The sequence below is a fragment of the Impatiens glandulifera genome, chromosome 4 (genome assembly GCF_907164915.1).
Source record: "Impatiens glandulifera chromosome 4, dImpGla2.1, whole genome shotgun sequence".
Classification (NCBI taxonomy): domain Eukaryota; kingdom Viridiplantae; phylum Streptophyta; class Magnoliopsida; order Ericales; family Balsaminaceae; genus Impatiens; species Impatiens glandulifera.
Window position 1 is genome coordinate 43,870,363 of NC_061865.1, and position 15,870 is coordinate 43,886,232.

The window sequence follows — 15,870 nt, forward strand, 5'->3', positions numbered from 1 at the left end:
TGAAGAACACCTCTAGAATTTTCAATTAATTAAAAAAAATTTAATGTTGAATTATTATTATAATAATATCATTGATTAAAGAAATTGAAATGCATAGAAATCAAATAGTTATTAATATTCATTTTTAAAAAATAGGATTTAAATATCTATATAAATTGAATAGCCTAAAAATCAAACAGTCAACAAAGGTGGGTAAATAATAGCCATCATTCAAGTGAAAAAGTGAAGCAAAATGGTATATTTAGTCTAGGTTATTTCCCCTTTTATTTAGTATAAAAAAAATATTAATACTTCCAAACTCAATTCACAATGTATTTAACCAAATAACCAGAACCCCTCAAAGTCCAAACAGAACATTGGAGTTACTAAGATAACTATACAACATAAAAATTACTACTATTCACATTTATATAAACACAACAACAACAAACTCTTTCTTCTCTCTATTAATTTAAACACACTCTAATCAGTAAAATCAGGCTCAGCCGGTTTCTGAAGCAAAATTCTCTCCGGTGGCAACCTCGATCTTCTTCCCCCATTCCTTTTCAATGCCCGAAGTGCATTAGCAGCAAATCTAGAAGCATAAATAGTAGCACCTAAACTAGGCGAACTCCCCCCAACTTTATTCAACAAAGCATCTTGCAATCTATTCTCTTCTTCCTAAGCGACTCTTCAAGCTTCTTCCGACTATACCTTCTCCACGCCGCTTGAATAAAACAGGCTGCCCATGTCCGCCACTGTTGAGAGTAAAACCTAAAAGTATGCCGCAGTTGTTTGCTGTGTAGTCTTCTGAACTGTGAAGCCACAAATTTCAAATCATCTGCCATTAGAGCGAAAGCTTCAACTTCCGAGAGTGCTTGAACTGTTCGAGTTGATATTGGAAGGTTGGATGAGGAATGAGGGTCTAGAGCCCAGGTGAGAAGCTCTTCACCGCAGAAGTCACCCCCCTTGAGATAGTCGGAGTTGAAGAAGCCTGTTCTTCCTCCGTTGGTGGTTACTGTGAAGAGCTTGCCTCTCATTATGAAGAGCATTTCGTCAACTGGATCCCCTTCTCGGACTATATAACTGTCTTCTGTATAGAGCACAGGCTTCAGACGGTCGCATAATGCATCCATTAGTTGTTCGTCCATTTTCTCAAACAGTGGCACCTTTAAAACATACAGGAAAATTCTGCACACGTTATTTTGCAAACAAAAATTCACAATTATCTAAATAGATAATCTGATCATGAACTAGACAAAAATCTTCATATCTATAAAAAACAAATTGTATACCAAATGAAATAATCACTTTTAATTTTAGCTCTTGGCGATTTTCTATTGACATCATGATTGTGACAATATTGACAAAAAACTCAATTTTCAAATAGGCTCAATTCTGAATTCTTCTGAAGCAAATATATCAAAGAACAGAAAATTAAAAAAATTAAATAAGATGGGCAAGAAGAACTCACTCTTCCAAACAGAAGGAGGAGCCTAAGGTCAACAAAATCACAAGAGTTTAAAAATATCTCATTTGTCATGTTTCAAAAATCACTCAAAAATAATGTGATCATACAAATGAAGCAAAAACATTACACTATAATTTGGATCATGACATGACAGAAAAAATCTTATATACTAAACTCTTGACTTCTTTTTAGTAAAACACAGCTCAATCTAAATTCTTCTCTATCAAATATATAGAACAGGGAAAGAAAAAGATTTTAAAGAAAATGGGGAGAATAACTCACTCTCCTAAGAAGAGCCAAACAGAGATGCCTCTTTATGTCCCTCCTGAGATCCTTTGGGAGGTTTGTTATAAGATTCTCTTCATCAACACCTCTAGTTTCCTGCCACTTGTACTGTTCATACCGCCTGATTCGCTCCCTAAGACTCTCCGGAAGCAATCGATGGGACATCCACTGTTCCGCATCTCTCCTTTTCACTCTCATCTCTTCCAATCTTAACGTTGTAGACTGCAGGTATGTCTGCAACACCAAATAAATCATCAAGCCAATATAATAAATATCAAAGTGAGAATAAAACTTTAATTGAAAACTCATGATTTCTTGTTCCATTACAGCTCTTGATTTGAAAAGAGCAAATTCCTGTCTACAGTCAGTCCAACAACCAAACAAGGCCTAAGGAATGACTATAAGTAAGAACCAGAGCAGGAGTGGAACCCTGGTCCGGTGGAACTAGAGCTTCAAGCTTCTAGCAGCTTCTTAATTACTAGTCCAACAAGATTTTTGTAATAAATTGATTTTTTGGGGTTATATCTTATTGTATTTTTTAAATTCGAAATAAATTACCCCAACCCAACAAAAAGTTGTTCGGAACATAATGGTTTCTGGTTTACCTAACCCCTAATTATAAGTTTGAATAATCTGAGTACAAGTAGACTAAAGTATAAGATGTAATAAGTAGTTCTACATTAAAGTGAATCATCCTTTGTTATCCTTTTAAGATTTATCAAATTTATAACTTTTTAACACACATACCAACCAATGCACCAAATGTTCACAAGTTATCTAAGGTTCCTGAACTTGGAAGGAAATATGCAGGTGTTATAATAAAATAATGAATCAAAGATAAACAATGTTTTTCATGGAACGGGTACATGTGCTTGACTAAAACTGTGCTAAGAGAAATATTAGAAGCGAACCTGCATATTACCAATGAGGAACGAGAACAACACCAATCCAGAGATGGAAATGAAAACTGCAAAGCAAATTTCCCAAACGAAAGTACTAGTTTTGAGGTTTTGGCCAAGAGAGCTGCAGTAGTAATGTTAAACATTTATCAGTAGTTGAAATTTGTTCAGACAGAAATGTTTACGAACACATTTTAAACTAAATCTGTAGGGACCAACATAGTATATCTGGAAACAACATATCAAAGTCATCACTAGTAATTTCATGCTATAACTTGGAAACAAATCAATCCAAACAAGGAAAGACTCTGCAGACCTGTATGTCATAACAGATCTGCAAATTTGTCAACATTATTAATGTACTCTTTAGTAACCAGGGTTCCAACAAATAGAATAAAGAAAAAAAATTGAAGGGCTAACTTTTCGCTACCCTCCACTAATCCCTGATCTGATTCTTTCAATGAGAATCAAACATGAGACCTTGAAGTAAGCCCTTAGTCCAAGGCTGTCATTATTATAATACTTATACAAATTGTTGTCTACTTATTTTGCTTCTTTCAATATCACAAGGTTTTCTTATGTTTATTTATTCCCTGATCTAAGTCTTATTTCAAAAACACATAGCTTAAAATAAATATAATACAGGACATGAGTTCAGAAGCAAACCAACTGTTTGATCAAAGAACATACTCTCAATGACACATGTAAGGTAATTCTACGTTATAAAGATTTTCTCCATAAAATTTGGCATGACTTCAACTCTCAAGATCCACAACAAGACATTTCACAAACTAATATCCAATCATATGATTTTGACATACCATGGTAATAAGCAGGATACCAAAAATGAACAGGGTTGCATACCTCAGATTCTGCAGGCCCCACCAGAAGCAATAAAATAACTTCTCTGGAAAGTCAGTAGATTCAACACACCAGACTGAAGAGCCTCAAGGAAAATGCCAAAATCAAAAAGTGTAGTGTTTGGTGTTTGTATTGGGCAGGAGTTGTTAAGAAAATTGTTGAATCCTTGTTGATCATCACTGCAATATACAGAATAATTTAGACAATCTGTATGGTTGCCACAGGCTTTCTTCCAGCATACAGTTTCTCTTTCTATAGAGAACAGGTACCAAAAGGCACCAAACACCTACAGACATCAAAAATATCAAAATACTTGGTCAGATCCATCATAACATACTTACAATTATACACTATCCACACAATTTCAGTGATATACTTGAAAAAAACATAAAGAGAAAGAAACAAATGGCCGCAGTTGCGACTTACATGACTTGCAAGCATGTAAAGAAGAAGATTAAATGCAGCTCCAGCCCATGCTGTTTCAGTCAGTATACCAGATGTTCTTGTGACTTCCTTGTACAAGGGTGAACTCGAAGACACCTAGGCAGATACTGGAAGAGGACAACAAACTTTAGCAAGTTCTTCGTATTCAATGATGTTGACCCTCCCATATGTGGTATGACAATTACAATCACAACCTGGAAAGTTATTAAATCATTAATGACTCAAAATAAGAACAGTTTACAAATTTAGCATGCAACAAGATATTAGTTTTGCAAGTCAAAACAAACAAATACTAGCAGAAAATAACAGACTAATTGGTCATTATATTTGTGAACAACTTAGTGAAGGAGGCTGAACAACTGAACTCAATCCATTTTCAACATATCAAAAAAAAATAGACCACCACAACATAGAAGCTCTGTGCTAGAGTAAACATGCTCCCTAGATCCCATTTTGTATGATGCATAATGCCATCTTTTGATGTCCCATTTCAGTATTCATTGGTGCAACTTTAGTCAACTTTTTGTATCAAATGATTTTTAGATATTAAATAGAAAAACTAAATTATATTGGTCATGGGCTTTTTGGACCAATAGTTTCATACAAAATCAAATCAGGAGTTAAATGACATCATTTGATACAAGAGATTTTATAAATAAGCAGTGTTTAAGAGAATTAAAATTGACAAACAACCCATGTATAAAATAGGACTGGACTTATGGGTTTGTTTTGACGAAGTAGAATAACAGTTGGGTCAAAGCATGTTAACATGTGACAACAATTGGATGCAAACAATTTACTAATAGAGTTATCTTCTAGTATGTAACAGGAAGCAGATTTTCTCGTACCTGTGGCAGAGGCAGAACTGCCAAAATGTCAACAAAGAAGTAACTAGACAAATATCGCTTCGCTATTTCCCAAGCATCTTCAACCAGGACACCTCTTCCAAACACTCGAGAAGAGGGAGCAATGAAACCAGTTCGGAACTGGAAAATTATGTGGATAATATAAAAGATATCAGTAAAGGAACGCAGAATGCAAGCAGTAATCTCCAGCTTTCTGTCCAACCCAAGGCATTTCTTCTCGCCATTTACCACAGGAATATAAAGGAACAATGGATCGAGAGAAACAGCAAGAACACATGATAATACAAAAATCTTGTTCCACTTTTGAAGGAATAAGCCTTGTGGGTCAAGGATTTTCTTCCTAGAACTTGTATCCTTGTCAGCAAAGCCACTTAAAGAACGGGGTATCAAAGATACCCTTAAGCCCCTAATTCTCTCAGAAGCAGATTCATAGCCTCTCTGGAACTTATCAGAAATTGAGCTTATTGTTCTTCTGATATTACCAGCTTGATGTTTGCAGAGAATCGATTCCCTGCATTTTCCCCAGAGTTCCAATCCTGAAACCTGAAGTTGAAATGGAAATATAATACCAGTTATGTGGTGAACCCAATCATTATCCAAGTTTCTATTCAGCATGTGTAGTGTAAGTATTGCATATGTGTGGTGAAGGAAATAGATAGGAAAAAATTAATGTTGGAAAAGAATTAAACAAGGAAGAGCAGTTAAAAGATTAACAAACACAGTTCTAGTCTTTTCTATGGAAATTAACATAAGCACATCTTGATTCCAAGGGCTTGTCCATGCTCCTGATAGAGGAATGTTAGACAAGTGGCTAAGTTGTAGATATACCAAATGAAACTGCTCTTGTTGCAAAGACTAGATTAGAATCAGTCAATAATATTGCATCGAAATATTTAACTCTTTAGTATCAAAAAATACTACTATTTTATACTGTTACTTTTCCTCCAAAAGATTTAACTTCTTGATTATACATGTCCTCCTTTCAAAAGGCACAATTGTTTTGGCTCATTCCAGAGGTAAAATAACTTGTTTTTAAAGTATGCTGCATGTTAAATAAGGAAAAAGATATTGCAAGTTAAAGAAGTAATCTAAACACAGGAAACTATCCACAAACTTCTCTTGCTGCATATACATTGGTTACTAATTATACATGGAAGGTATAAGTATATTTAACTATATATCATGCAAATTCCAAAACAAACTTACCTCACAAATTTCTCTTGCGGATTATTCATAACTACAGTCAACACGCACAAAGCAAATTATCATCAATCTTTAGACTCCATATGCAGAAAGCTTCTTCATGCACCAATTCACTTAGGCAGCAGCGCAAGATTCCTGAATAGGACATTGAAGAAACATGGTTTTCCAAAATTAATCATTCTTGTTATCTTGTGATTGTTAACAGAGAACTACATAGACAATCATTTGAAAAATAAAACCCTAGTTCAGAAGGAAACAAGTGAAAGGACATACAGAAGAAAACAAGATAAAAGACATATTTAAACACCTAACACATTCCTTACTAGTCCCTTTTTGGTCCCAGGTACAGAAAAAGATACAATATACCTATGTTTGTTCTTGGGAAACAAACAGTCTATTGAAAAATTGTTAAGAGTGGCAGTATAGAATGACCATTTACCATGAATTTCAGTGTTAGAAATAAGATTTATCATTCTTTCTAGTACAATAAGCCCTCAGGAAAACATCATAATCAAAAGATGACAGAAGAAAAAAAGACAGATATGGAACCAGAACTAACAAAATTGCACAAACAACCCTCCTTCAATTATGAGGAAACAAATTTGTACAAACAACAAAATGAAGAAATCTTGAGAAACACTTGCCAATTTCACCATGATTAAAAGATTAAGTCTTTCGAGACAAGAGGACTGGAATAGAATAGAGTTGGAAAAAGATTGAGAAAACAAGATATGGGTATATAATCTAGCAAAAGAACAAGAGTAAAATGATGCAGATGATTAACGTACCGAACCAGTAACAGCGTATATGACTCTCCTCTTCAATGGGTTGTACTGTAAAGGAAAAATGAAGAGATTTTTTTGAAAAAGGTGAGTCGGGTATGAGAGAGAGGGGGGACAAGGAAGTTTCGCGGATACTTCTTCTGAAACCACGACAGGGTTTCCTATTATGGACTTATTTAGACTTGCATATATTTCCTTCAAATCTTCGATTTACAGAGAGATAGAACACGAGAGAGAGAGAGTAAAGTGAAATGCACAAGAGAAGGATGAATGATGATGGCGATTGGTTTTCAGAGAGAGGAGAGAGAAATTGAGACGGAGCCGCCAAAGTCGACGGCGGGTCCACTTCGTGACTTTTGACACTCTTCCACCAATTGTCGTGTGTGATACGGTGTCACACTGCTACTCAAGTAAGCCGAAAAAAATATGCGACACTTTATTATTAATTATTATTATATTATAATGCCAGGTTCAGATTTAGCAATCTATTGCTATTATTATTATTTTTAGTGTTGGCATTTACCAATAATTTTAAATTTATTTATTATTATCATTTCTTTATAGAAAAGTTTCAATTTCTTATATTTTTAAGTATCAAATTGTTGTTAATGTTAGAGAGAAGCTCAACTATTTTAATTTTAATTTTTTTTTAAATTATAGAAGACTAGCCCGACATTTCATGGTCGTGCCCTCCCACTTAATCGTCATGTCCTCCTGCTTTAAACTTAAAGCGTTCTCAGATTAAATCGAACTTTTGATTTTTTTTATCTTTCAAGTCCATCCTTACCTTAGGTGAATTTTGTTTTCTATTTATATTGAACCTTTTTAGAAAATATTATATATCACAATGATTATTATAATAATTTTAAATTGATCATGTAAAAAATTTGATAATATTTTGTATATAAATTATGAATATTGTTTTTAGTGTAAAATAGCTGAAAAGTGGTCAAAACATTAGTTGTGTTATAAAAACATTTTTTATAACACTTATTTTTTAAAATAAATTTTTTTTTCATATCAAATAGGTTGATGTCAATTAGTGATGATATATATATGAATTTGTAATATTTAGTTGGTTAAGTAGAGGTGTAGAGTTTGGTAGTAGGTGGATGTTTAATTTAGTCAAAAAGTTATGTATTTTAGCATATTAATCTATAATAAATCATTAAAACTCAAAAGACTTGAAATTAAGGATAATATATATTATTGAATTTTGTGGATTTTTTGTTATAATGTCATTCATTTTCATTGGAATATTTGAGAGGATTTTACTTCTATTATTAGTGCACTAAGTTTAAATTATTTTATTGTTTTATCTTCTAAAATGTAATCAATGATAGATGTTGAGAATCTCAATGAAAAATGTTGGATTTTTTAAATATGTTGAATTGATATATAGTCTATATTAGTTCATCTATATTACAAAAAAAAAAAACATGGATAAAATAACTTAGGAGAGAGCTTGGCTTAATTTGAGTTTTTTCATATTACATGGATCACAATAAATGCATATTCATTTTCCCAAAAATAAAATAAATGCATACTTAGTTTAATTCAATTTATATATACGAATAAATCGCGATTGTTTGATAACTTGGTGTAGTAATGTAAGTAAATAAATTGTTGTGTATAAATAAAATTAAACGAAAATGAGCATTTAGTGAATACGTAATTAGAACAAATAAGTTAGATTAAGAAATTGTAAAAATTATGGGTATCAAATCCACTCAACATAAATAATTTATACAAGTTGAATAATAAAATTTATTAAAGTTTTAACGAATAAACTTATTTTTTTTATTGCCACAACCCAATCTGTTAATAAAGAGGACAGGAGTTTCATCATCTTAAATTAAAAACAAAAATGAAATAACATAGCAATTCAAAAGCTGTATAAACGTGACATAGAGACATCTTCGTTGAGAAGTCAGAATATATGCTTTATTTTATATATATATATATAATATATATATATATATAATAATGCTTAATTTTTAAAGTGTTCGAATTGTCGAATCGAGAGGCATGGATAATTTGGATATATATGAGAATAATTTGATATTTGGGTCAGATTGTGGGTTGACCCGCCCAAAAACTTAAAACGATTAAAAATAAAATTAAAAATGCAACAGGTATAACTTGAACATGCAATCTAACAAAAACAAGTAAAACTTTTTAACCAACTAGGATAATAACACTATATATTTTAAATTCATCACCAAATTTGATGAACGCGAGACATTTTAACATATAAGTTCAACTTTTTAACTAAATAATATATATATATATAAATATAATGATGCTTAATTTTTAAAGTGTCCGGATTGTTGAGTCGAGAGTTTTGGTTAATTTGAATATATATGTGAGATTAATTGATAGTTTTGGGTCGGATTTTGGGTTAACCTGCCCATAAACTTAAAACGGTTAAAAATGATATAGATATGGTTCGAACTTACAACTTAAAAATATAAATACAACTCTTTAACCAACTAGGCTAATAATACTTTATATTTTAAATTAACACTAAATTTAATGAACACGGGACATTTTAACAATATAAGTTCAACTTTTTAACCAACTAATATATTATATATATATATATATATAAGGATGCTTAATTTTTAAAGTGTCGGGATTGCCGGGTCGAGAGTTATAGTTAATTTGAATATATATGTGAGAGTAATGAATACTTGGGTCGGATCATGGGTTGACCCGCCCATAAACTTAAAACAGTTAAAAATAAAATTAAAAATGTTATAAGTATGGTTCGAATTTGCAACATAACAAAATAAATACAACAGTTTAACCAACTAGGCTAATAACACTTAATATTTTAAATTTAACACCAAATTTGATGAACGTGACGGTTCATCAATAGTTTTTAATCGATCATAATTCTTTTTTGACTTTGCGCTATAGATTTCACTATTATTAGTGAGCAATAATGTAAGAGTTCCGTCATATATTTATAGAGATAGGGGACATAATTCATATGGATATAGTAAGTCTCGCCTAAGTTACTTTAATGGTAGTCTTTACATTTTCCCTTTCACTCATAGTATGGGGAAGAAGTGGACTCTAGAGGTCAAACTAATTGAGTTGATGAATCAAACTGTATCAATTGTTTTAGATATCGTTCTACAATGTGAGAGTAAATAGATATTTGAGTCGGATTGTGGGTTGATCCGCTCATAAACTTAAAACGATTAAAAATAAAATTAAAAATGCTATCACATTTTTACTGTAATATGTTTTTCACGGTTTTTTATTATTAGCCGTGCAAATACACGGGATACATACGGGATACATACTAGTTTGAAATAATGGAATGACTTTCAATTATTAGATTTTATTTAAAATGTCATTTTTTTAGTTAGTGTCGATTGGAACATGTTTATCAATTACATGTTTAAGAATAAGAGGATTACTATGATCAAGTTATCATCTTTGCCACATGAGAATGAAATTAGCACCATTTTGTTTTGCCTCAAGCTTCTCTTTTGTTGATAAGATAGGACTTAAGAGGAATGTTATAATAGAGCATTTTCTCGATTGGTTATAATGCCTAGGTCCGTTACAAACTTAAGGGAATCCTAGATTGATTGCTGCAAATGGGTCTACTCGTAGAAAATAAAATTGTTCTTTTATTTTTATCAATTTGACTAGTGTGAATCATAAAATTTTGGAAAAAAATGTTTGACCATCCAGAATTTTGATGATGTATCACAACTGCACTAATCTTTGATTAATAAAAAAAAAATTCTTATTTTTTTCTTGTTAACAAAAATTAAATTGTTATTGGACTTGTCTATGTTATGTTAGTTTCTTGTTTGCTATAATCTTATTTGTTTGTTTTTACCTTCTATTAATGACAGCGTGCTTAAATAAATCAGAATAAGGATTCAGTTGATATTTAATTAATGTTTGATTCTGTCAAGGTTTATAACTTCTAATTAAAATAATGTATTTATGTTATTTTGCTAAGAATTATACAATCATGTATTTATTGTCAAACGAATCAGGGTATTATATCTATATTAAATATCAAATATTATTATTATTATTATTATTATTATCTATTATTATATATATAGATATTGTCACCCCAAAAAAATCCCTTGGTTTCGCAGATTAGAACACGTGGCAATACGGAGGATCTGGGATGATTCAAGTTTCGATGCGTTTCAACCTTGCAATACGGAGGATCTGGGATGATTCAAGTTTCGATGCGTTTCAACCTTGTTTTGTATATCAGACATTTTTTTAAAAGAAAACACTTTTTTTAAAAGATTTTGATAATATCTGTCAAATTTTCAAATCAATTATGTAAAAATAATTAATTTTATTCAAATTTTAATAATCTGAGTATTTATTATAATCAAATGAAAATTTGATTTGAAATCCAGTTTAAATTAGTTAAACATATTAATTTAAGGAAATATTATTTATTTTAATAGTCAAGTACAATACCCTGAAAACAATCAGAAAAAGTATTAGAATTTAAAAATAAATACCAAACGGGGCCTTAATCAAAATATTTTGTTGTGGAATATCTCGAAAAATATTTTGGAAATCATTTTCTGTCCTTATCTCAGGAGTGATTTGAAAATGGATTGAGTTCAAAATTATAAAAATAAGTTGAATTTGAGGAAAGTCGGAACCAAACAAGCCTTATGATAGAAGTCCCATATGGCTTGGGAACCATTTTTTATCGGTCATAAGCCCGAAAAAATGGACCTCGGTCGAGATCGAGGGTGCTTGGATCGGGTCTCGGGATACTCGGTCCTTAGTGCTAGGAGTCTTAAGACCCCAGATCAAGATTTCTTAGTGCGTGAGTCTTGGGGAAAAGGGCTCGGTCCCAAGTCAGACCTCTCGGTCATATGTGAAAATCCTCAATCCAATTTTCTGGGTCCTTAACTCAAGAACATCAGTCATATGGCCCGGTCATAACTTCAAGAACATCGGTATTGGTCTTGGTCTCTCTCGGTCCGCGGTCTGGGTTATGACTGAGACTTCTTTGTCCTGTTTTCTCGGTCCAAGAACACCGAATGTTTTTCATTTGTATGAAAATGCAAGTTTGAATCTTTTAATACAGATCATGAAAACATAATTTGTAAGTTGCAAACAAACTCATATGGTTTGTAGAGATCATAACCCTTAATCCTAGAATTGATCAATCGAACCCTAAGACAATCGTTGTTTTTCAAACGATTTCTAGTGCAAAATTGGGAACTTTTGAATTAGGCATCTCATTGCCTAATTCTTGTCCAACAACTTTGAAATGATGTTTACAATTGACACGACCAAAACAGGAACATTAAACAACTTTGTAACAATTTTTCCAAACTGAACTTTAAACTTTCCTTATCTAAAATTTCAGATAGATCAAACATGATCCGGGATTGAGTAATATCATTTGAAATCATCCTAACAATGTTTTACAAACATGTTAGACAAACATTTGAATCAAAATTCAATCTTAAAAGCTAAATAACACGAATTTCCAAATTTCCAAATTTTTAAATCAAAATTGGGTTTTTGATTGGGGTTGAATTGATGAAATTTCTTTCAACAGCAAGTTTGGATATCATCTAGGGATTGGATTTCGACTATAGAAAGCATGAAATTGAGCCCTAAAATGAGATGAACCCGATCAAACTTGAAAAAATCCAATTTGAATCACAATTTGAATTATAGTAGGTCTAAAAGTTACTATTGATTGGAGAACACTCCAAGTGTCTTTATAAAGTTTTCAAAACTCTAGATCAAAGATTAAATCCTCGGAGCAGTTTCTTTCAAAAAACCAGTCGCCGAGGCTTCTTTGAAGATCTTCAATCAGCTGTAATTGTCGAAGTTTGTTTGATGGATTGGAATAAGACACCTAGGGAGTATTTATAATAAGCCAGGTCGGTTATTGAAATCGAATTCTTCTTTGATTTTGCTTCTGAAAACCTTATCCTTTGATTTCCATTTTGTCCTTGCGAGTCTAGTTTTAGGGTTAGCTTTTGACTTCTCATCCTAGGGGAATTGAAGGCGAGGGAGAAGAGACGTGCACGTTGGTGAAAAATTGAGGGAAAAGGTTTAGAAATGGAGAAGTAAAAGGCTTTTGGAAGGATCGACGGTAATTGAGAGGGAGCCTCTGGATTCGCGATTTTCTCAATGAGAAGGAGAATAAAACGATGTCGTTTGTTTAAAAGAATGCGTTGTTGCGCTCCGTCCATTATCAGGTGTTTTGTCTAGCGTTTGGGCGTCTAAGTTAACAGAAGTTAGCATCCCGTAGTTGATTTGGTGTGAAACCCGGGCGCACGCTTACTTGGTTACAACTGGATGTGTGGCTCCTTCCTAGGCGCTGAATGAAAAATCCAACGCTGATCCGATGGATATAATTCCTAATGTAACCAATCTTCTTGGTTTCGGACACACTTGATCAACAATTTTTATTTTTAATATAAGGGATATTTGAAATCGAATTTAATCCTATATTTTTCTTCACCAATTAATACACAAAAAAATTTTTGACAACATAATAAAAATTATGTTTATTTATTTTGTTATTTTTGGGTATTTTGAGGTATTTATTTAATTATGTTAGGCTATAAATTACACATAATTTATGTTTAAAATTATAATTAAATAATTTCAACTATTTTTTTAGTTTAATTTGGGTAAAAAAAAACAATATTTTTAATCTCATTTTTTAAATAATTTTTGTAACCATGGTTTAATTATCACAATAATTAATTCTATTTACTTTTAACTCTCATTTTGATTATTTTGAATTAAAAAGTTCAAAATATCATTTTAAAATAATAATATATTATAAATTGGGGTATGTCAGATTTTCATGCTTATAAAAGGCCCTCCCCCCCCCTCCTCTAATCAAGTTTGAATAAAACAAACTTTTGTTTTTGGAAAACATGGGTTCGATGTTAAAAACTTTGAAATTTGTATGACACTTATAAGAAGTGAAGGATATAACTTGGATGACTACAGATGCTGGGGACGAATCATAATAATGGTTCATAGGTTAACCGCTATAAGATCATTCCTTCGGTTGAAAACTTATTGGATAGACTATCATAGTAGTCTTACTACATGTCCTGTAAGATGACAAAGCTGGTTGTGAATGGATTATTATATCATTCTGAAGTTTGGCTGGATTAAGGCTTTACCATTCATAAAAATGAACGATAATTCCTATGAGATACAGGACTTATCTAGGGAGTAGTCCTTATCAACGGCAAGTAGGACTTCTTTTTGGATACCCCCCTATCAAAATAGTATTCTCTAGGGGATAGTGTATTAAATCACGCTATGTCCTATCAGAGATGGAAATTTTCGTTAGAGATTGGTCTTAATATAATGACTTCCAGGGATGTCTGTTATGAGATAAGAGCTTACATTTGAAGAATGGTGAAACACTCACTCTGAGGGGATAAGTTATGACAATGACCTATATTGATTCCTATTAAAATAAGGCTTTTATAAATCATAATAATGACCAATTGTGTATATCAAGACAGGATTTTGGTGAGGTCTTACACAAAGTGGCATTCACAGTCCAACAGCCAACTAAAGAATCATAATTTAGCTGAGAATTGTTCATGAGAGGAACTTCTCTGATTGACAACTTATCTTTTCTGATTTTGACAAATTATTCTTCGCAATTGGGTGAAATATCGACCGATTGTGTTGAGGGGAGCTTTGACTTTAAACGTGACAAAATGTCCTTCACAACTAGATTAAAATTGTCAACTTTCAAGGAACTTCTATCGTTTTAGGGAATATTTTAACAGAATCTTCTCTTTTTGTTTTACAAAGTGACCTTCACAACTGATTGAAATGTCGATCAGATGCGTATTTGTCATCTTTTATCGCAAGGAAGGGATGCATGTTACTTTTTCATGCTTTATGGTGCCTTATTTGTCCTATGCGTGGGGAGCTTTGAAAAAAAGCTACTTGGGGATGGACTATTCCCAATTCTGTTTCAAATCATGTTTGAAAACAGAAGAAACCTTGATTCTATCAATGAATCATGGAGACTTGGATTCGAAATGTGTTCGGGACTAAGCTACAAGCATTCTTGCCATTGGTAAAGATTATTTCGGTTAATGAGCCCAAGTTCCTTTTTCTCCCATGTTGAGATATTAGATGATAAATTCAATCTCATACAGACGATTATTCCAAACTCTTAACTTGCAAGGAAGGTGACTGAGACATGAAGTCTCGTTCAACTATATTTTTGGTTGTTTTATCATGGGCCGCAATCTTTCAAAGTTCGATTATTCTTGGTATTATAGTTGTAGAGAGAGTTTCAACTTTCCTGGCTTCGGAAAATTTCTTTTTTTGGTTTATCTTTTTTTTAGCTTTTGGGGTATATCTAGGGGAATCGATACATTTGCTCTTGCAATAGTTATCGGGGACACCGCCCGAGTGAGCATAGACGGTGATTTCAACACCTCAACCTACATGGGAGCGTTTATTTTGTTTGGCTTTTCAAGTGTGGTTGGGGGAATCAACTGTTTTTCTCTTGAGATAGTCATCGGGACATCCGCCCAAGTGAGCATAAACAACGGTTTCACCTCAACCTACTACCGGGAGCATTATTATACATATGTATAGCTTTTTTTTAAGCCTTGAGTGTAGCTCTCTTTGTCTCTTGTAAAAATGAATGAGACTTCCTTTCTCAAATTGCGGCTTTGGCTTGACTTTTGGGGTTTATTCCAGTTCTTTTCATTTCAAAAGTTTCCATAGAGGGTTATTTCTTGATAATCGCGTAGCACGATGAACGAGATTATTAAGGATATCTGTCAATTAAAGTCAGTTTGAGCTCGAGCTCGACTCGATTAAGTATTATTAACTTAATTCGACTTCGAGTTCAGACGAGTTTATAAATTTGAGTTTTGAACTCAACTCGACTATTTAATTACAAACTTGACTCGAAAACTTGAACTAAAATTAAATTTTCAAATATTTGTGAAAAAACAAATATTTATTTTCAATTTTATGTTTTAATATTAAAATAAAATATATATTATTTATTATCAGACTCAAAAAAGCTCGATAAGTCATCGAAC

General features: G+C 32.3%; 1 protein-coding gene across 1 annotated transcript; it reads right to left on the minus strand.

Annotated features, from left to right (window-relative positions):
- Positions 1-288: 288 nt before the first annotated feature.
- Positions 289-7,017, minus strand: LOC124933443 (cyclic nucleotide-gated ion channel 1-like). The gene is given in 12 exon segments (XM_047473845.1): positions 289-662; positions 665-1,148; positions 1,733-1,969; positions 2,647-2,758; positions 3,499-3,565; positions 3,568-3,781; positions 3,922-4,022; positions 4,025-4,133; positions 4,788-5,296; positions 5,299-5,348; positions 6,012-6,143; positions 6,797-7,017. Coding segments are annotated over 11 exon segments (2,112 nt in total). The 5' UTR covers positions 6,041-6,143; positions 6,797-7,017; the 3' UTR covers positions 289-462.
- Positions 7,018-15,870: the final 8,853 nt, after the last annotated feature.